Source organism: Panthera tigris, chromosome C1 (genome assembly GCF_018350195.1).
Source record: "Panthera tigris isolate Pti1 chromosome C1, P.tigris_Pti1_mat1.1, whole genome shotgun sequence".
In the NCBI taxonomy this organism is placed as follows: Eukaryota; Metazoa; Chordata; class Mammalia; order Carnivora; family Felidae; genus Panthera; species Panthera tigris.
In genome coordinates, this window is record NC_056667.1 from 26,954,128 (window position 1) to 26,977,629 (window position 23,502).

General features: G+C 36.2%; 1 protein-coding gene across 11 annotated transcripts in view; it reads left to right on the forward strand.

Annotated features, from left to right (window-relative positions):
• Positions 1-23,502, forward strand: part of ZMYM4 (zinc finger MYM-type containing 4) — a 163,838-nt gene that overhangs the window by 129,689 nt on the left and 10,647 nt on the right. For 5 of the 11 annotated variants that reach the window (XM_042996450.1, XM_042996446.1, XM_042996449.1 and 2 more), the window contains 4 exons: positions 8,093-8,204; positions 9,686-9,934; positions 12,522-12,651; positions 13,548-16,041. In XM_042996450.1, the coding sequence (XP_042852384.1) occupies positions 8,093-8,204; positions 9,686-9,934; positions 12,522-12,651; positions 13,548-13,755 (699 nt within the window). In that variant the 3' untranslated portion in view covers positions 13,756-16,041. Of the gene's footprint in view, positions 1-8,092; positions 8,205-9,685; positions 9,935-12,521; positions 12,652-13,547; positions 16,042-18,397; positions 19,618-23,502 lie in introns of those variants that run through there. The other 6 variants (XR_006221198.1, XR_006221196.1, XR_006221199.1 and 3 more) reach the window with 4 other exon arrangements.

The following is a 23,502-nucleotide window of genomic DNA, read 5'->3' on the forward strand; positions in this document are numbered from 1 at the left end:
CCTCTAGTTCTAGCTACCCTCTAGTTCCATCCACGTAGTTGCAAATGGCAAGAATTCATTCTTTTTGACTGCCGTTTAATACTTCATGTGTGTGTTTGTGTGTGTGTGTGTGTGTGTGTGTGTGTGTGTGTGTGTGTGTGTGTATATCTCACATCTTCTTTATCCATTCATTATCCATTTATCCATGATGGACATTTGGGCTCCTTGCATACTTTGGCTGTTGTTGATAGTGCTGCTATAAACATTGGGGTGCATATGTCCGTTTGAAATAGCACACCTGTATCCCTTGGATAAATACCTAGTAGTGCAATTGCTGGGTCATAGGGTAGTTCTATTTTTAATTTTTTGAGGAATCTCCATACTGTTTTCCATTTAACCAACTGAGCCACTCAGGCACCCACCATACTGTTTTCCAGAGTGGCGGCACCAGCTTGCATTCCCACCAGCAGTGCAAAAGAGATCCTCTCTCTCCACATCCTTGCCAACATTTGTTGTTACCTGAGTTGTTAATGTTAGCCATTCTGACAGGTGTGAGGTGGTATCTCATTGTGGTTTTGATTTGTATTTGTTTCCCTGATGAGTGATGTTGAGCGTTTTTTCATGTGTCGGTTGGCCATCTGGATGTCTTCTTTGGAGAAGTGTCTATTCACGTCTTTTGCCCATCTATTCACTGGATTATTTGTTTTTTGGATGTTGAGTTTGATAAGTTCTTTATAGATTTTGGATACTAATCCTTTATCTCATATGTCATTTGCAAATATCTTCTCCCATTCTGTCGGTTGCCTTTTAGTTTTGCTGATTGTTTCCTTTACTGTGCAGAAGCTTTTTATTTTGATGAGGTAGGTCCCAATAGTTCACTTTTGCTTTTGTTTCCCTTGCCTCTGGAGACATGTTGAGTAAGAAGTTGCTGCAGCCAAGGGCAAAGAGGTTTTTGCCTGCTTTCTCCTTGAGGATTTTGATGGCTTCCTGTCTTACATTTAGGTCTTTCATCCATTTTGAGTTTATTTTTGTGTATGGTGTAAGAAAGTGGTCCAGGTTCATTTTTCTGCATGCCGCTGTCCAGTTTTCCCAGCCCTACTTGCTGAAGAGACTGTCTTTATTCCGTTGGCTCTTCTTTCCTGCTTTGTCAAAGATTAGTTGGCCATACGTTTGTGAGTCCATTTCTGTTATGTTCCATTGATCTGTCTGTTTTTGTGCCAGTACCATACTGCCTTGATGATTACAGCTTTGTAGTACAGCTTGAAGTCCGTATTCCCCCCTTATTCTTATAAACAGTGTTTCAGTAAATATTTTGTTTGCATACCTGATGAACTGGGGCTTTTTTTTTTTTTAGGTTAAAACATATATAGATTTCTCTAATTTTAAGATGTTTTCAGATAACTTTCCAGAATGATTATAGTAATTAACAGTCTTACCAGCAGTGTTGTGTGCGCCCATTTCTTGAATTCTCCTTACCACTACTCTTTTTACTATTTATTATTCTGATGGATTAAAAAAAATGGCATCTGGTGGCTCCAATTTTTATTTTACAATTTTATGAAGTAGTATGTCTTTGTATGCTGTTGGTCATTTGGATTTTCCTTTCTTTCCATAGGATCTCTTTTATGTTGGGGATATGAACTCTAAGTGCTTGAGTTAAATTTTTCTAGTGTATATTTGCCTTTCAGTTTTGTTTTGCCATTCAGAGAGCTTTCCTTTTTACACAGTTTAATAATATGCATTTATTTTATAATTCCTGATTTTTCTGTGTTGCTTAGGATGGTCTTCCTACTTATGTGTTTAAATTTAAGTTCTCATAGATTTCTTTCTAAAATACATACTTTTGGGGCGCCTGGGTGGCTCTGTCGGTTAAGCGTCCGACTTCGGCTCAGGTCATGATCTCACGGTCCGTGAGTTTGAGCCCCGCGTCGGGCTCTGTGCTGACAGCTCAGAGCCTGGAGCCTGTTTCGGATTCTGTGTCTCCCTCTCTCTCTGCCCCTCCCTGTTCATGCTCTGTCTCTCTCTGTCTCAAAAATAAATAAACGTTAAAAAAATAAAATAAAATAAATAAAATACATACTTTTTAGATTGACATCTTTAATACATCCAGAATTCATTTTTGTGCATGATACACATTTCAGATGAATAACATTTATGATGGGTTATCTAGTTACACAGGTAGCATTCATTTTCCCCACAGAATCAAAATAGCACCTTTGTTATTAAAATATTGTTCCCATTATATTTTGATACAATTTCTAGATTGTAAAAGATGTTTTTAAAATCAACATACAAGGGGTGCCTTGGTGGCTCAGTTGGTTGAACATACAACTCTTCATTTCAGCTCAGGTCATGATCCCAGGGTTGTGGGATTGAGCCCCATGCTCACTACTTAAGGTATTTTCTCCCTCTCTCTCTCTCCTCCCTCTCCCCCTCCCCTTCTCCCCCTCTTTCCCTCTTTCTCTCTCTCCAATTGTCTGTCTGTCTCTCTCTCTCTCTCTCTCTCTCTCTCTCTCCCTCCCTTCCTCCCTCCCTTCCTCCCTCTCCCCTCCTCCACATGCACTCTGTCTCTAAAATAAAAATAAAAGAAAACAAAAAAGAAAGTCAACACATGAGAGGAATTTTATAGGCTCTTTCAATGAAAATGTATTGGGCACCTACTATGTACCACACATGCATTTTGGTTAGGTAAAAATTTTGAAGATTCTGAACACTTTCTGAACTTTTAGAGTTTATGATATCATGGATCTAAAAACATTTTCATATTTTATCAGTGCAGGTGTCAAGGAGTAAGAAATATTGTGGCAGTGATTCATATTCCGACTTGAACATAATCAAAATGCATGGCCATTGCTGTGATTTCAGTCACAAACTGCTTTACATACCAGATACTCTGCTATCTATAAAATATACTCTAATTTGTGAGACAAATCATAATCTTATAAAAAGTTTTTTCTAGTGTATTTATCCTGTTTATATTAATAAATGATTTTTATAATAATGCTATTAAAAAGAGGTTATAAGTTAACAATATTTACCTATAGGTGATAGGAAGTAAATACTGTAAACCTTTTACCAGTTCTGACAAGAAATAAACTTTCCTTAACCATAAGGAATTTTAAAATGTAACTTAAGCTCACATCTTAGATGTGCTTCCTGTTTTGTTTTCTTTCCTGATTATAAAAATGGTTATGCTAAGTGTAAAGAATTTTGAAAATACATTAAAATGTAAAGAAATAAATTAAACCCAACCATAATATCAACACCTGTACCACCACTGTTAACATTAGCTGAGAAGGGGAATTGGCAAAAAGAAACAAATAGGCAAATAACAAAATTAACATACAGCTAACAGGCAAAATGTGTTAGGAATGTCTAACAATCATTTACTGTGTATGCTGTGTGTATTATTAATTTAAGCTTATTTCATATATTAACTCATTCACTTGTTAGCGTGCCCCCTCTGATACATAAGGACTGTTATCACCATTTTCTGTTGAGGCACAGTGAGTTAAAGTATTGTTTAAGGCTTCAAATGTAGTAAGTGGCAGGGCCAGGATGTGAATCCAGGTAATTTATTTTCGGAGTCCCTTCTTAAGATCATTGTGTTGGACTATCTCCCTGATGTAAAAGGTTACTACTTAACTATAATGAAGGAAAAATGTCACCCATTAAACTGATTAAAAATTGAAAGGTTGAGAAGTTCAGTAATACCAAGTATTAATGAAAACATACTACTGTTGGAGGCCTTTTCAGAGGGCAAGTTGATGTGGCAAATAAAACTTTAAATGCATGTAGATTCGGGGCACCTGGGTGGTTAAGTATCTGATTTCGGCTCAGATCATGATCTCTCGGTTCATGATTCGAGCCCTGTATCGGGCTCTGTACTGACAGCTCAGAGCCTGGAACCTGTTCCTAATCCTGTGTCTCCCTCTGTGCCCCTCCCCCACAGACAGTCTGTCTCTCCCTCAAAAATAATAAACATTTAAAAAATATGCTTGTAGGTTCTTCAGTGTAGCAAATCCATTGATCAGTATTTCTTCCCCAAGAAATGCACACATGTACATAGACTGGTATTTTTATTATAACGTTGTTTTCAACAGCAAAAAATTGGAAACCACCTAAGTGTTCATTAAAACAGTAATGTTCAATCAACTATAATATGTCTGTACTGTTAAATATCATACAATAGTTAAAAAGCAATGAATTGCTCTTACACATTTTTGCATGGAAAACTCTTAGAGATACATTGAAAAAAGTTTTTTTAAGGTTTATTTGCTTTTGAGAGAGAGAGAGAGTGTGTTGAGTGGGTGAGGGCCAGAGAGGGAGATGTAGAAGCTGAAGCAGGCTCCAGGCTCTGAGCTATCAGCAAAAAGCCTGACATGGGGCTGGAAATTGTGAACCACCAGGCCATGACCTGAGCAGAAGTTGGACCCTTAACCGACTGCGTCACCCAGGTGCCCGCCCCCAAGAGACATATTTTTAAAGTAACTTGCACGACTATGTGTTGTGCAATATTTATTTATATTGTGGCAAAATACACATATTATAAAGCTCACCATTTTAAAATGTACAGTTCAGTGTCCTTAAGTGCATTCATGATGGTATGCAGTTGTCATCACTGTGTTTTCCAAAATATCACTGTGTTTTCCTAACTGGAAATCTCATAACCCATTAAGCAGCCACTCCCTATTACTTCCTCTGCTTAGTCCCTGGCAACCATGAGTCTGCTTTCTATCTCTGTGGATTTCCTTGTTCTGGATATATCATATAAATAGAATTATACAATCATGTGGCCTTTTGTGTCTGGCTTCTTCCAGGTTTAACCTGTGTAGCATGAATCAGTACCTTTTTATGGCTGAATTATTTCATTTTTGGATATACCACATTTTTCTTATCCATCTGTTTGTGGACATTTGAGTTATTTCTACCTTTTGGTTATTACAAACAGTGAATGATACTGTGAACATTCATGTACAAATTTTTGTTTGAACGTCTCTTTTCTTTTGGGTCTGTGCCTACCAGTAGAACCACATGGTCAAATAGGAACTCCATGATAAGCTTGTTGAGGAGCCACCAAAACAGTTTCCACAGTGACTGCACCATTTATGTTGCCAGCAGCAGTGTACAAAGGGTCTGTTCTCTCCATTCTCGCAATGTTTGTTAATTTCCTTTTTTTTTTAAAGTTATCTGATGGGTATGAGGTAGTATCTCATTATGGTTTTGATTTGCATTTTCCTAATGACTAATGTCACTGAACATTTTTTCATGTATTTGTTGGCCATTTGTGTATCCTCTTTGGATAAATATTTAAGTCCTTAGCTCCATTTCTTAATTTGTTGTTCGTTTTTTTGTTGTTGAGTTGTAGGATTTCCTTATGTATTCTGGATATTAAACTCTGACAGATATGTGATTTGCAAATATTTTTTCCTAGTCTCTGAGTTTTCTTTTCAGTCTTCTTGGTAATGTACTTTGAGGAACAGAAATTTTGGATTTTGATGCAGTTCAGTTTATTTTTTCTGTTGCTTGTGCTTTTGGTGTCATCATCTAAGAATCCATTGTCAAATTCAAGTTCATAAAGATTTACCTCTATGTGTTTTTTTAAGTTTATGGCTTTTAGTTCTTTTTTTTTTTTTTTTTTAATTTTTTTTTTCAACGTTTTTTATTTATTTTTGGGACAGAGAGAGACAGAGCATGAACGGGGGAAGGGCAGAGAGAGAGGGAGACACAGAATCGGAAACAGGCTCCAGGCTCCGAGCCATCAGCCCAGAGCCTGACGCGGGGCTCGAACTCACGGGCCGCGAGATCGTGACCTGGCTGAAGTCGGACGCTTAACCGACTGCGCCACCCAGGCGCCCCAATGGCTTTTAGTTCTTATGTTTAAGTCACTGATCCATTTTGAATTCAGTTTTATATCTCACGTAAGGTAGGGATACATCTGACTTAGGGATAACTGTATATGTGGATATCCAGTTTTCCTACCACCGTTTATTGAAGAGACTGTTGTCTCTTTATTGAACAGTCTTGACATCCTTATTGAAAAACATTTGACTAAATTTATGTGTTTATTTTGGACTTTCAATTCTGATACATTGGTCTATATTGTTATTCCTATGGTGATACATGCTATTTTGATTACTGTTGCTTTGTAATAAATTTTGAAATAGGAAGTATGATTCTTCAAGATTTGTTTGGTGATTTGAGGTTCCTTGTAATTCCATACGAATTTTGGGATTGGCCTTTCCTTCCCTTTATGCAAGAAAAAAAAAAGCCATTGAGATTTTGATTAGGATTGTACTGAATCTTTAGAGTGCTTTGGGGAATTTTTCCATTTTAACAATATTATCTTCAGATCCATGAATATGAGATGTTTTACTTAGGTCTTTAATTTCTTAGCAGTTTTTTTTTTTATTTTTGTTTTTTTCTACCTTTAGGTGTATAAGTCATGTACCTCCTTTGTTGAATTTATTCTTGAGTATTCTTTACAATACGATTGTAAATTGAATTGTTTTCTTAATTTCCTTTTTGGATTATTCATTGCAAGTGATTTTTGTGTTGCTTGTATCCTTTGCTGAATTCATTTATTAACTCTAATAACAATTTTGTGTGTGTGTGTGCGTGTATGTGTGTATTCTTTAGAATTGTCCCTATATAGGCTCGTGTCATTTGTAAATGGAGATATTTTTACTCCTTAGGACCTTTCCTGTCTGAATGCCTTTTATTTGTTTTTCCTGCCTGCTTACTCTGGCTACGACTTCAAGTACAATTATGAAAGTGGCAAGAACAGGCAGTTTTGTCGTGTTCCTGATCTAAGGGGGAAGTAATTTAAAAAACATGGATTTTATATGTACTCATATGTTTGAGTAAATGTATAAAACTCAACTCTGTGTGTTTCTGATGTTTAGTGAGTTGGGAGCATGTCATTCTTCCATGTTTTCTGTATTTTAAACTTTTTCCATAATGAAGATGTAACATACTTACATTGTGAAAATAACTTTAAAAGAAGAAAAAGATGAACACTTCTCAACAATAAAACTATAATCTGGCAGTGGCATGAATTGCCTTTGAAGAGGCCTATAGAAATGCATGTTGAAATGGTATATAATTTTTATTAGCCAGAACAAGATTTGATTGGCAATACAATTTTTCTCCAGGTCATACATTGGCTAGAAAAGCAGAAAACCAAAATATCCATAGATAAATAAATTAGAAATCCCAAATCATAAAAAACACCAAAAGATTTTAAGCATGTAATTATACCTTGTGTTGTATTTCCCTGAGTGATTTCATCTGACCTGCCCTGCACCTTCAAGATATTTTTTAACAGTAGTTTACCCAAACTGTTTCTTGTTTCCCCATTCTGTGATATGGTTCTTGATGGTTATAATTAGCATATTTTTACATCCTATAATTAGACTTGAACTTTTTGAAGTCTGGGTTGTGGGGTAGAGAGTTGAGAGCTGTGGTTCAAAATTTGGCTATCCTCAGGTCACCTGACACTAGCTAACTATATTATTTCAGGAAGGGATCTTGTAACTGTGCTAAAAAACCCAAAAACTTCTGAGAACACATTTGCAGATAGATCCTTTGAATTCGAAAGGGATTTGGAAAATACCAAACTAGAACCAATTTTTGGTATATCAGTTTTATGAACTGAGAAAATTTTACCTTGCAAGCTCAGTGCTTGAGACAAGGACAGTTCATATGAAAAGGACCTTTATAGGGGGACCTGGGTGGCTCAGTTGGTTAAACATTGACTCTTGGTTTCAGATCAGGTCATGATCTCATGCCTTCACAGGTTTGAGCCCCACATTGGTCTCCACACTGGCAGCCTCTGCCTCTCTCTCTCTCTCTCTCTCTCTCTCTCTCTCTGCCCGTCCCCCATTCATGCTATCTCTATCTCTCTCAAAATAAATAAATAAACTTAAAAAAAAAAAAAGAAAAGAACCTTTATAGCTTGAATCCTGGTATTTTAAGATGTGTTCTTAAAATGGTTCACGATGTTAACGGCAAAAATTAAGGGTCAACTTTATTCCTTAAAATAATCTTAAAAAAAAAAACAACTTGTGTTTTCTTTGTATCAACATATATGTTTCCATTTTTTCTCTTGTAGTACCTGTTTGAAAATGGTAGAATAGATAATATTTTTACTGAGCCCTATTCCAGATTTATGATTGAACTTACCAAACTCTTGAAAATATGGGAACCTACAATACTTCCTAATGGTAGGATGCTTATTTTTTATTTTGATTCTTTTCTTGATATGCATTCTTAAATTGCTTAATTTTTATGATTATCTTTTTATAAACTGTTCATTTATGTTTCTGTCTTGATTCATGAGATATTTGGAGTTTTGAGGAGGAAGTCTTTGGCTTATTATTTAAGTAGAATTATAACTTCTACGTAGTGTATGTATAGGTATATACCATTGAAAATAAAAAAAAAAAAAACAACTGGAGGTTGTATTTACTTCTTAGAAACCATTTTTGGTCCAATATTGGTAGTGTAGTTTCACACTATACCAGTAGCTGGCACATACTTTACTTGTAGACTGTACCTGTTAGCAGTGGTCCTTCTTCAGCAGTTTATTATAAATACCCTGTATGGGTTATTACAAGAGTTAAATCTTCATCCTTGCATTGTCTTTGACCATATGTTGCTGGACAGCTCCCTAATTTACTCCTAGTCTTAGGCTCCTTGGCTGTGAATGGAGAGGTTGAATGTGATGTTCAGGAATTTGTGCCCCTTTGGTTGGGTTGTAGAGCAACTTTGAAGGATTCTGAGTAGGGTGGTGGCTTGATGCAGTTAGCATCCAAAGAGGCAGCTAGGGAGATAGAGTTGGAAGTAATAAATTCATGTTTATGGTTAGGCTCCCAGGAATAGAATGCATAAGCAGCAGCAAAGAGGATTGTTCAGAGAACATAAGGGAAGACCTGCATTTAAGGGCTGACATGAGGAGTGTACATTTAACAGTATACTCATCTTAATTCTTCTGTAAGACATCTGCTTTTCGAGAAAAATCCCATAAAAGTCATCATGAATTAATTACTCTTAATGTAAATTTACAATACGAGGGAGTGTGAGGGAGTGAGGGAACTATCTGCCTTCTAATGTTCTTAGCTAAAATAAAACTGAACCAGTTAACAGTAAGCCTAATACTCTCAAACAGGAGTCTACAAACTGCTTAATCTGGCCTGCTGCCTGTTTTTGGATAGTCCATGAGCTAAAAATGGTCGGGACAAAATGTAAAGATAATAATAATTTGTGGTAAATGAAAATTATATAAAATTCATATTTGTATGTATAAATAAATTTAATTGGTATATAGCCACACCTATTTGTTTATGTGTTGTCTGCCGCCCCTTATTTTCAATAACAACAAAGTTGTTCAGAGCCTGAATGGCCCACAGTACTTAAAATATTTACATCTGGCTCTTTATAGAAAAAGTTTGCCAAACCCTGGTCTAAAATAACAATAGATTAAAACTGTTTCAGGGGGTTGCTCCCAGTGTCTGTCTGCCTCAGACAGACATCTTTTCTTTTTTTCTTTTGCGGTACCTTTTTTGGTTTTCCATATAAGGGAGCAGGGAAAGATGGGAGCAATTGGTCATTTCCTTTATATCTTCCTGTCTGAGAACTGGAGAAATTATTTAGTCCTGTTTAGCAGGAGCTTAGTACTGTTACTTCTGTCCTCCTTCTGGTGCAGGTTACATGTTTTCTCGCATTGAAGAAGAGCATTTGTGGGAATGCAAACAGCTGGGCGCTTACTCACCAATTGTCCTCTTGAACACCCTCCTTTTCTTCAATACCAAATACTTTCAACTCAAGAATGTTACTGAGCACTTGAAGCTTTCCTTTGCCCATGTGATGAGACGGACCAGGACTCTGAAATACAGCACCAAGATGACATATCTGAGGTTCTTCCCACCTTTACAAAAGCAGGAGTCAGAACCAGGTGTGTGGGGGAGTTTGTGAGATTTCCGTTTGAAGCCCTGTTGGTATTCAGATAGACTTATCACAGAAGAGTAACTGTAAACTCTGTACACTCTGGAAGAGTGTAACTTTAATTTAAAATTTAGATGCTTTTTTATTGTCAGGGTTAGGTTAAAGGCTTGCCACAAAATGAGAGGAATCACTTGCCTCCCTATACTTTTATTGGCTTTTAAACTAGAAATTCTGGGGGCGCCTGGGTGGCTTGGTCGGTTAAGCGTCCGACTTTGGCTCAGGTCATGATCTCACGGTCTGTGAGTTCGAGCCCCACGTCGGGCTCTGTGCTGACAGCTCAGAGCCTGGAGCCTGTTTCGGATTCTGTGTCTCCCTCTCTCTCTGCTCCTCCCCTGTTCATGCTCTGTCTCTCTCTGTCTCAAAAATAAATAAACGTTAAAAAAAATTATAAATAAACTAGAAATTCTGATTTAATTGGTCAAGATTAGAGCCCAAATAATTTGCATTTTTCCTTTTCTTTTTTTTAATTGTTGATTTTTGAGAGAGAGAGAGAGAGAGAGAATGTGCAAGTGGGGGAGGGGCAGAGAGACAGAGAGAGAGGATCTGACGTAGGCTCTGCACTGACAGCAGAGAACCTGACACGGGGCTTAAACTTGTGAACCGTGAGATCATGACCTGAATCCAAGTCGGACGCATAACTGACTGAACCACCCAGGTGCCCCTCAAATAATTTGCATTTTACAACTTACCAGGGAATTAAAATCTGCAGCTAAGGATCAGAATCACTGATTTAGAGGCAACAGAGTGGCCAATTGCTAGGGAAAAGGAACCTGCCTCATTTTTAAATCTGTTTCTAAATCTTTTTTTTTTTTTTTTTTTAACCAGAGCACCACTTTTTAGTTCACATTAACTATCTGTTTCTGAAGAACCTTAGAACCTGGCCTAGAGTATACAGATGGAGTTTGACTTAATAATTTTTTAACTTTACAATCATGAGAAAGCGATATACATTCAGTAGAAACTATGCTTTGAATTTTGACTTTTGATATTTTCTCAAACTAGTGGAATACAGTATGATCCTCTCTTGTGGTGCTGACAGCAGCAGTCTGCAGCCCCCTGTCAGTCCCATGATCACGAGGGTAAACAACCCATATGCTTACAGCCATTCTGCACCCATTCAGCCATTCTGTGTTTTCAGTTTTCAGTACCGTATTTAATCATTTACATGAGATAGTCAGTACTTTATTATAAAATAGGCTTATTATATGTATTAGAAGATTTTGCCCAACTGTAGACTGTATAAGTGTTCTGAGCATGTTTAAGCTATGGTGTTCAGTAGGTTACATGTATTAAATGCATTTTCGATTTAGGATGGCTGTATCCGGTTGTAACACCATCGTGGTCAAGGAAGATCTGTATTGCTTTTGTACACAGTAGAATACCACCAGCAGTGACAACTTTCGTAGAAGGTTTATCTTACATTCCAAAAAAAGCCTATTAAGTAATAGTTTGTTTTTAACATTAAAAAAATTAATGTATTATGGAACTAGAAATTAAATGTATCAATTTTGACCAAAATTGTAAGTTCTGAAATTCCCAAAATCAAGTTGTTACTTCCTTGGGATAAGAGTGAAATACATATTTTGAATGTGAGCATTTAAAATCACTGAAACTAAAATCTATAAAGAATAATTGTGATGTTCATGTTTGTGTTAACTTTTTTGTCATTTGCCCTGTCTCTTTAGAAAATATAACTCTATTATTATATCTATGTCCTGTCTCCTTCATTTTGTTCATATATAACCCATTTTGTGCTCTTAATAAATATTAATTGTGGGAGGGAGAGGCATTCAGGTTACATTTCCGCTTTCTGTTGAGGTGCTTGACAAGATTGGTAGTAAGTTTAGCTGCTTCTCTGAATGAGCAACTCTTTATATTTAGGTATCCTCTAAATAGAAGACTGGGGTGAATTTTAAGTAATAACTAATACAGGAAGCTGGGGAAAGTTCTTTGCCAGCTATTCAGAGCAGCTGTAAGAAAAGAAGAAGAAAACCTTTTTCCTCAGGTTCACAGCAGATCCACCACCCACTGCTATTCTCTTGAAGCCTGAATGGAGAAGGTGGGAAAGAAAAAGCCTTACTTTCCATGTTTTCACCCTGGTTTCTTTTTGATAACCCTTAGCCTCCACAAAATTCTGTTGGTGAAAAAGGATTTTCTCCTTTCTTACCAAATGGCCAACTTAGAATTTCTTTTCCCAGCAAAGATCCCATTTCTCATAAAACTGACAAATAAAAGAAACTTGAAAGTAACAAAGTCAGGCTCAAAAGTAAGACCTAACTCTCTAGTACTATGCATTTGGCTCACTTTGTAAGCAGGGGAACATAAATTTTATAGAACAGGGACTTTGTTTTGTTCAGTGCTATTACCTAGTACTTACATTACTCTCCAGCACCTGCATAGGTCATGCTTGTTGAATGACTAAGTGAAAGGGAGGAGAAAGGGAGTGACAGTTCTGACTGGAGACAAAGCTCAGTGGATGTCTTGAGCATGGGAGTAAAGATTTTTCTGATCTTTTGATAATTATTTCCCATCTCAAGATAAACTGGCTATTGGCAAGAGGAAACGAAATGAAGATGACGAGGTCCCAGTGGGTGTGGAGATGGCAGAGAATACTGACAATCCACTAAGATGCCCAGTCCGACTTTATGAGTTTTACCTGTCAAAATGGTAAGCAGTCTTCCTATGGACTAGATCCAGCACACTTCAAACAGTAGTTAGCATGGTTCCGATTTCAGATGCTTGAATATCAGAAAAGTAGCCATCTTATGACTTTAGATAAGGATGTCCTTTTAATTTCCTTTTTTTCCCTATTCTCATATCTGCCTGATTTTGGACCCCAAAACACATTGCTTTATCTTGATTTTTTTTTTTTTCCTGAAAAGCTCTTCAAAATCAAGAATCACAGCTGTAGTTTGATCTTTACAACTGTTGCTCAGCCTTTATGTGATAATGAAACTGTTGTGATTTTACTGTTTATATAGAAAAATTTAGAGGAGAAGTACTCCTAAACCTATAAATGGAAAAACAATTTATTTTTAAGGAATTTATATGTTTGAGGTCTTTTTCTTTCAGAAACTTTAAGACTTTAGAGTTATAAGATCCACACAAAAGCACTTTTTTCTCAAAGAGATACAGTGGCTTGGGTTTGCCCCATGGTAATGTGTATTGAGTGCTCTTGGGGGTCATTCCAGGATACTGGGCACTGAGGATATGTGGTTCTCAGCCATAGTGTTACATGTGAGTTGAATTTTTTGTTACTCCTAATAATGTTTTAAATCTTTCAATTTGTGAACGATTTACACTCTGTCTTCTGTTAACATTACACTCACCTCCAGTGAGCGTAGGAGAAAAAAAATGTGCAGTTACCGGTTGCACCTGGGGGGAAGATGCCTGTAAACTGATTTATCTCAGTGGGTACATTGCTTATCTAGGACATTAGTCACAGTAGGGAAAAAGGTGAGAGTCACTATATTAAAGAGTAGTTACGTATTTCCTGTACTTTCTGATCCCCAATTTTCTTAGTTTCTTTCTTTCTTTCTTTCTTTTTTATCCCCTGTGGATAGTTCTGAAAGTGTGAAGCAGAGGAATGACGTGTTTTACCTGCAACCTGAGCGCTCCTGTGTTCCGAACAGCCCCATGTGGTACTCCACATTCCCAATAGACCCTGGGACCCTGGACACCATGTTAACACGTATTCTCATGGTGAGGGAGGTACACGAAGAACTTGCCAAAGCCAAATCAGAAGACTCTGATGTTGAGTTATCAGATTAAAGTGGACGTGGTGTTCCTATTTTCATACACGTGGGTATGCACCAAACTGTGAATGCATCCAGCTTTGGAAAACGATATACAAGTACAAGTCCTCTTGACTTGATTACAAGATAATGGAAAACAGATGACTCGTGAACCACAGTGTGGATGTACAAATGAAAATTGAAGGAAAGAATATGAACCAAGAAATGTTGTTCTTTGGCAGTGATATAGTTCTTAGACATCTTCAGAATGACTAACCAATTTCTCTGAGTGGTGCATAATCTTATTTTGTTTGGGAATAACAAATTGTGGAATATTTTTAAGGAAAACTGTTGTATAAAACTCTACCATAGTAACCTTAGACCTTAGAGAGGTAGCTTTGGAGTAAGACCTTGGCTGCAGTAGGCTACTTAGGCAAGCCCTATGTGCACGTCAGGGGAGAAGTCAGTGCAGAGCTAAGAGTGACATCAGATGAGGACCGTGGGACCCAGACTTGAAGACCCAATAAAAATACTCAACTTTTTTTTTAAAAGGTAGAGAGTGAAGTGGTCTTGATTTTGATTTTCACTGCCAAGCCAATTCTGTGAAGGATAGAAGCCTCTGGTGCTTTTGCCATAGGCCCCTCACATCAGGGAAAAAGGCCTTCACTGCTGTTCACACAGTAATATGTCCCTTTCACTTTCTGGGTCTAGCCTTCTTAGCTGTGGGTCTGGCTGTGGGTAAATTGAGGTAAAGGGGCTGATACTCCACAAACTGATAATGCACACAGAAAATCTGTGGAGCCCATTAGACCCCAAGTGTCTTGAAATGTTTGTAGAAAACCCACTAAAATGCCCACTTCTCTGGGTGTCAGCCTTTATTGCTGCTGTCTCATAGCATGAGCTGTGGTACACAGAAATGGGGGTTCTCCTTTTGTTTTCATTTTATCCCCAAATGGCAGCTTTTCTCCCATTGTTTTATCTTCCTATTTCCCAAATCTTCTTATTTGTCTTTTGCACCAGTTTCTGGAGGCCCTTGTCATTTCAAAAAGAAAAGTCTCTCTCACTCGGGCAAACCTGTGGATGATTCCACAAAGACACAGTATTACTTAGTTAACAGAATTACGGTAGAAAAGGTCCTAGTACGTTCCTATAAAGCATTTGGAAGATGACCTTGTTGTCCTAAGAAACTTGAAAATAGGGATTCTGGGGTCAGGATCCAAAGACATGGACTGTCTTGCATATCCACAGCAGGGCTTCTAGCATTATTCCAAACTCTAGCTGTTTTACTAGTTCTATGAGGACTGCAAGTCATAGGTGTGTTTGGCATATCAGTCCATCTCCCTCATCTCCATTCGCAGTTTCTTCCCCCCCAAATTTTGACTCAAAGCTTTTCTGATGTTGGCCAGTCACAGAATTTCTTTAGCTGAGGTTAATTTGACCCTGTAATAGAAATGAGAAGAGTCCAAAAACCCTCTTAGAAATTTTAACCTTGGAAAACTTTTCAATCAGTCCCATTTTTTTAGATGGGGTAGCAGGTGTTTTTGGTTTTTTAAAATAAATGGAAGTCATTTAAGTAAAATAAAAATTTAAAAGTAGGCCTTTTGGCGTTGTGTACTTGATGGTTCTGTCCCTCTGCCTGTAACAAATTTCCTTTTGGTTACCAGGAACTGTGTGAAAGAAGTAAATCTGCCCCAATTCTGTATGATTAATTCCATCTGTGTTTGTCATTTCTGACGGGAAAACTTCTTACTTCCAGATCTTGTTTGATATGGAGGAAAAACAACTGGATTGTCTGATAAGTCTGCCAATAAACTATCCAGAAACATCAGGTGTAATAGCCCCCACTATACAAATTTTATGGTTTGTATAAACACTAACATTTCCCCTTCTGTAGTTGTATCAAGAACAAATATTGTTGGCATAGTAGATACATTGTTATAAAACACCAGAGAGAAAAAGAAATCTGTATCTTTTAACTGAGAACAGCCAATACCCAGGTAAATGACTGTATCAGGACTTCAATTGCATGTTAGTCCACAGAGTTGTCCAGATCCTAAATTCGTAAAAGAAAATTTTGATTAATTATTGGTCATTCTTCATAAGCGTAGCTGTTGATATGTGTGTCAGACTATTTGCTTTTTAAAATTTTATTAAAATTATGTAAAATTGCATTTTTATTTCCAGGGGAGAAAACATCAAACAAACGAGAGAAACATCTAAATTATCCTTTCCGTTCTTTTTTGTTTTTTAACCACTTTGGGTTTTCCCCTTGCAGAAACCACAGAAATATTCCCTTAGAATAAAATAGTATATTTGTATTTGATGGGTGAGTTATTCCTTTTCTTTGTCTTGAACGGATTTTAAATATTTTTTTTCTGTTTAGCCTTATTGGTATGAGCCAACAGATGGTATATTATAAAGAAAGAGCAGTTTTCAGGAAATAAATTATTTGGTGTTTACTTAAGTCCAGTAAACAGACTGTTTCATTGCAAAGTCTTTTCACTTGTTGTCTTTTTCCATCAAAAGACTTGTGCCTGTTTTTAGTTAACTATATGCAAAGCCCTGATAGCCAGTAATCCCAGATTTCACATATATATTTCATTTCAGGCAAACTTTTTTGAGATTTACAAAGCTTGCTTGCATCACTTTACCTTGAGTGATTGAACTTGAGAGACTGGAATAAAGAATATGTACTCATTCTTAAATATATATATATTAGTATATATATATTTATATATATGTATATATATTTATCTTGGAGATGTCAGACTAACTTGCATTTTCCTTAGATTCTTGCTCCGCCTTGGTATTGTACAAACACCTTCAAATTCCATACGGACTGTTTCTATCTGCTGCCTTTTGGCATCCCTAATTTTATAAAACAGGAGTTTTCAAAAAAGTCTACAGTAAAATGAATTTCTGTATATTAATCCCAGTTTTCTACTAGAAATTAGAATTTAATTTTACATGCAGATCAAAAGGTTCCCTATGGTACAGAGTTGAAATTTTAGGGAAGAATTAAGCACTGATTCCCCCAGTTCTTCCTATGTGTTACCACTGTTGAAAAAAATAATCACTGAGAGGCATTGTTAACAGAGTAGGAAGAGCTGAGGCTTTGGAGCCTAGTCTTTTCACTTACTGGTTATATAGCTTTAAGTAAATTACTTTTGTGTGCCTCAGTTTACTTATAAAGTGGGAAAAATAATAACTCTTTTATAAGTTTGGCTCATGGTAGGCTTTCAGATGTTATGGATTTCTTATTATAACATGCAGATTACTAGGCATGTATAACAAGATTTAAAATTGATGTTAATCCCCTTCCTGCAGCCTGAATTTTCACTATTTCGGTGCTTCAGATTCTGCAAAACAGAATTCCCTGTATGATTTGAGTCAAATACTTGTTATAACTAAATACTATGTACAGTCATAAGTTCTTCACTCATGTGCCTATATGCATACGAATAGTAATCAACATCACAAAAATCCATTGATATACTTACTACATTGCAAAGAAGATATATGTGGTATATACCTTTTTTCAATTAGAGAAACTCCTAATGAAATTTCGTTTACTTGATAATGGTTATATAGCATCACTTGGGAGCAAGACAGCTGTACAGTATACGTCTCCCCACTTCTTCCTTCAGTAGCAGAAACCCTGTTCCCTCACATTTTAGCTAGGCAGTAGTTTCATTGGTAAGAGACAGTATTTTCCAGGCTATCTCGCAACTGGAACATGGGACTGAGTTTTGACCAGTGGGATAGAAACAGTAGTTTACAACTAGCAGGCCACATCCTTAAAAGGAAAGGGCTTGCCTTCGTCTTGTAATTGCCTCTTTTCCATGGGCCAGAATGTGTGTGTGCTCATGGCAAACTTGTTTCATCTATGTGGGAAAGGGCAGAATATCAAAAGCACATTAAACTTCATAAGGCAGAGCCACGTATCTCCTGAACTGCCTGCTAGCTCAGTCCTTCACATAAGAAAGAAACCTTTTGGGTCACCTGGGTGGCTCAGTCGGTTAAGCCTTAGATTCTTGGTTTCGGCTCAGGTCATGATCTCACTGTTGGTGAGGTTGAGCCCTGCGTCAGGCTCTGCGCTGACGGCACAGAGCCTGCTTGCGATTTTCTCTCTCCCTCTCTCTGCCCCTCCCCCACTTACATGCACACTTTCTCAAAATAAATAAACATTTAAAAAGAAATAAGATACCTTCCATCTTATTCAGTCATTGTTATTTGGTCTCTAGTAAAGTAACCAAACTGATATCCTAACTAAGACTATGCCCAGTGTCCTGTTACTGCTTAACATAGAACTAGAAATTCTGATTTAGACTATAAGGAAAGAAAAAGAGAATATCAGTATTGGGAAGAGAAATAAAACTCATTTTTATTTTATCTTATTTATAAGGTTATCTCTACATCCAAAACGAGGCTTGAACTCATGACCCTGAGATCGAGAGTTGGATGCTTCACCAACTGAGCCAGCTAGGGCATCCCTGAAACTCATTATTTTTAAGTCGTATTTTCAGAGGTTCAGGTGCATGTGTGTATTACAAAAAACACTAGAGCAGCAGCCAGTTAGATAATATGATTAAAAGGAAAAGATACTATTCACAGTAGCAGTGAAAGCTGTAAAGTATTTAGTAATTAAGTAATATACAAATATCCTGTGTTTGTTTTAGTAGGTGGTGTTGGCAAACTGGCTTTTTACATGGAGAAAAACAGGATACCTAACTCGGATCATGTCCAAAGATGGTCTCTCAATGGATTAAAGGTCTTAAATGTGAAAGGTAATATTATAAAATTAATAGAAATATGGAGAATAATGTGATCTGGGGGACAGAAAGAGCTTCTTATATAAACTCCAAAGCAGAAACTATATGGAGAAAACTTAGATATTAATTCTATATCAAAATTAAAGATGTTTGTCAATAAAAGATGACAAATAACAGGCTTAGGGAAGATACAGGTTTTCCCTCTCTCTGAAAGTAAGTGTTCCTATGAAACCTTTAGTAAACCAAAATGGTGTAGAATGGAGAAGCAATTACCATTAATTTGTAATGGAAAATTTGTTAATACTCCCAGACCCCAAAATAACCTCTCTTAGGTTGTCCTGACATTTCAGGGTACATCTTGCTAACAGATACAGAAAATAAATCAAGATAAAGCACCGATGCTCACAGACACATCCAAAGCTATGGAGACTTAGATGGTTGATGCTGAGCCACTGAGTGTGCTCCTGGGAAAGGAGCTTGGCAGGCCACTCTCATTCCTTGGGATGCTCACTGCCTCTATAAGGGCTAGCTGTAAAATAAACTCAACACTGTTTTCGCATTGTGCCTTTTTTTGTAAGAGTGCAAATCCTCTTCTGATATCTTTCGGTTAGCAAAAACACGTGCTAATGTAAGTCTTTTGTAAAAATAAAGTGGCCTAACAAACCTTCAAAAAGCAGGAATCCGTATACACAAAACTACCCAATGACATATATTTAGAGTATACCCCAGAGTGCTGAATTGTAAAGAAATCTGAACAAAGAATAACAAATATTTCATAGAAGAAAAACCTAAAGGGTAACAAGTATATGAAGAAATGTTCAGACTCATTAGTAATCATGGAGTTTCTCTTCAGACCTATCAATTCATGTCCTTGAGACTGGACAAATTGGAAAAATGGATAATGCCAAGGGTACTGTTGTTGGGATTTAAAAACCCTTACATATTGCAAGAATAAATGAACTGTACAGTTGACCCTTGAATGATGCAGGGATTAGGGCAATTATCTCTGCACAGTTGGAAATCCAAGTTGGAAATCCAAGTATAAGTTTTAACTCTCCAGAAACTTCACTACTAGTAGCCTACTGTTGATATAAAAAGCCTTACTGTTAATATAAAAAGTTGATTAAACACATATTTTGCATGTTTTATGTATTATATGCTGTGTTACAATAAAGTAAGGTAGAAAAAAGAAAATGTTATTAAGAGGATCATGAGGAAGAGAAAATACATTTACAGCCCTGTACTACCAAAAAATCCATGTATATGTGGACCTGTGTAGTTCAAACCCATGTTTTTTTGAGGGTCAACTGTATATCCATTCTGGAAAGCAATCTTAAAGATCAAGTTAAGAAGGTTTTGATAGCTTTTACTAAAAAATCTCCCCTCCATCCATTAAATAAAAGATTGTTATCAAATGCATTTTTTGTGTTTATATAATCATATAATTTGTATCCTTAGTGAAATACGTTGGATTTTTCTGATATCAAACCATCCTTGCATTCCTTAATGAAATCTTAATTGTTCATGTATTTTATATATATACTATTGGATTAGATATATAACCCTTACCAAGGACATTCCTTTTTATTCCTAGTTTGCCATGAATTTTTCTTTCAATTATAAAGAAGTGTTGAACTTGTCAAATGCTTTTTTTGACATTTATTGTGATAGTCATTTTTTTTGCCTTTATTAATGTTATGAAACACATTGATTTTCTCATGACCAGTGGTTTTGCATTCCTTGGATAAACCCTTAATTGGTTTAAAAATATGTACATACCTTTGGGTTTGGGAAACTAGTATTTTATTTTTGTATTTGTACTCAACGGTGAAATACTTTTTTTTTTTTTCTTGAATTGTCAACTGACTTTGGAATCACCGTTAGACTAGACTCAAAAAGAGTGAGCAAGTTTTATTCCTTTTCCATTGTGTGGAATGTATAGAAAATTTCTGTTATTGAAAGTATACTCAAACTGTAAAAATTACTATTCTTACTAATTTTTTTTATCCCTCAAAGGGGAGGTCTTTGCCATTTTAATTCACTTAATCACTGTTCTATTCAAATTTTTGATGTCAATTTGGATTTTTATATCTTATGTTTTCTCTGCAATTTTCTAGTTCTCTGTAATTTTCATAAGTTTCATCTATATGTTCAGCTTTATTAACATGGTTTGTAATTTTTCCCTTCTTCCATTCTGTATTTGCTATCTAAGGGTCTTTTCAAAGAACCTTTTTTTTTTTTTTTTTTTGGTCAGACTTGTCTTTTCTACTTATTTCTGGTTTTATTACTATTCTTTTTGTTTTTTAGTTCATTCTTTAAATTGTTGAATGATTTCTTCATTATTAATCATTCTTATTGCTAAAAATGATTTCATGAAAATGATTTCAAATCAATTTTTCCTTCTTAGTTCTTTAGTGGTGTTCCCACCTTCGGACATGATTTTATCATTAGTCTGTTTGTAGGTGTTTTCTCATTTCTGTTTTTAACCCAAGCGTTATCCACCCTCCCTTTCCTTGCCTGAAATTTTGTCAGTTTTCAGGCTGTTTTTGAAAAGGTACTCTAATATCCATTTTTCTTGATTAACTTCTCTTTCTTATCAGTATATAATACCTAACGCTTCTTTTTTGCGTTGAATTCTGTCACTGTAAATATTGGTCCCCTAACTTTCCTTTAGTTAATGTTTGCTTGGTAGTATTTTCCCATCATTTTTGCCCCATGTTGTTAGATATTTTATAAAGAATTTGTAGTCGTCTTTTTTACTCTCTTGTTCATATCAGTATAGACTCATGGATTCCTATTTTATTCATTAGGTTATAATCAGATGCTCTCTTTATTTGTTTTAAAATAGATTTAACCAGTGGAAGCCTCTTCTGGCTGGCTCCTATGTCCTTCTGATATGTCCCCATCATTTTTTCAGCATTTACTTAGTCAAAACAAGATGTTCCAAGATGATTGTGTACTTCCCTGCCATAATCTTGGAATCAGTAGTGGAACCTAATGCCTTAGCACTTGGTGCTCATTGCTACTAAGGAAAATTTTCTTTTCCTATGAATCAGTCAATCCATAAACAAATACATATAACTATGTACAACTATCCATCTACCTGTTTAGCCTGTGAGCTCTTACCAATTCTTCCAATTTCAATTCAAAACATTGGGGTTCTTTCTAGCCTTTTCCCTTTAAATATTCATAAATCCTTTTACAGAACAGTGAAAAATCTGGTTCCCATTATTCTCAGTATATGTACTTAATTTCCGAATCACTTATTTGTACAATGTAATCAGTCTCCTTACCATTCCAGCCAGTCACCACCTCATTTGCTCTGCAGTAGGGCTGCTTCATGGTGGCACCCCTCACCATTGTACCTGGGCTCCAGGCACACCAATTACTCCATACGTTTACTTTTTCAAATGCTAATGTGTCTGCAGGGGGAGCAGGTGAAGATGGCAAAGAGGGGTGGGAGTCTGTCTTCAGTTAAGTTTAAGATGGTTATACTCATTTTAACTACTGCTTTTAGAGCTTACTTCTGATGTTGCTTTTCCTTTCATCATGATAAGTGTACTCTTGAATCCTCATCCCATATTTCACTCATCCCCCACCAACCTCACCTCTGATAACCATCAGTTTGTTCTCTATAGTCGAGAGTCTGTTTCTTGATTTGTCTCTTTATTTCCTTTGCTTGTTTCTTAAATTCCACATATCAGATCATATGATATTTGTCTTTCTTTGACTTACTTTGCTTAGCATTATACTCTCTGCATCTATCCATGTTGTTGCCAATGGCAAGATTTTATTCCTTTTTATGGCTGAATAATACTCTATTCTTCTATTAGTGGACACTTGGACTGCTTCTGTAGTTTGGCTATTGTAAATACTGTAATAAGCATAGGAGTATGTGCATCCCTTGGAATTAGTGCTTTTGTATTTTTTAGATAAATACCCAGTAGTGCTATCACGGGATTGTAGGGTAGTTGTATTTTTAATTTGAGGAACCTCCATACTGTTTTCCACACTGGCTGCCCAGTTTGCATTCCTACCAACAGTGCAGTGCACGAGGGTTCCTTTTTCTCTACATCCAACACTTGTTGTTTCTTGTGTTTTTGATTTTAACCATTCTAACAGGTGTGAGGTGATACCTCATTATAGTTTTGATTTGCATTTCTCTGATGTTGAATGGTATTGAGCATCTTTTCAGGTGTCTGTTGGCCACTTGTATGTCTTTTTTGAAGAAATGTCTGTTCGTGTCTTCTGCCCAGGTTTTAATTGGATTATTTGTGTTTGGGGTGTTGTTGTGTCAATTGTTTATAGATTTTGGATACTAACCTTTTATTGCATACATCATTTGCAAATGTCTTTTCCCACTTAGTAGGTTACCTTTTAGTTTTGTTTACTTCTCTGTGCACAAACTTTTTATGTAATCCTAATAATTTTTGTTTTTATTTCCCTTGCCTCAGGAGACATATATCTAGAAAAATGTTGCTACAGACAGTGTCAGAGAAATTACTACCTGTGCTCTGTTCAAGGATTTTTATGGTTTCAGATCTCACATTTAGGTCTTTGATCCATCTTTGGGTATTTTTGTGTATGATAAAAGTGGTCCAGTTTCATTCTTTTGCATGTTTCTGTCTAGTTTTCCTAACACCATTTGTTGAAGAGACTGTCTTTCTCATTGAATATTCATTCTTAATTTGTCGAGGATGAATTCACTATATAATTGTGGATTCATTTCTGGGGTTTCTACTCAATTGATATGTGTAGATATGTGTTTCTACTCAATTGATATGATTGATATTGATTGATATTGATATTGATTGATATTGATATGTGTTTCTACTCAATTGATATTATTTTTAATCAGTACAATACTGTTTTAATTAGTACCACTTTGTAATATAACTTGAAATCTGGAATTGTGATACCGACAGTTTTGTCTTTCTTTTTCTTTTCAACATTGCTTTGGCTATTTGAGATATCATGGTTCCATACAAATTTTAGTACTGTTTCTTCTAGTT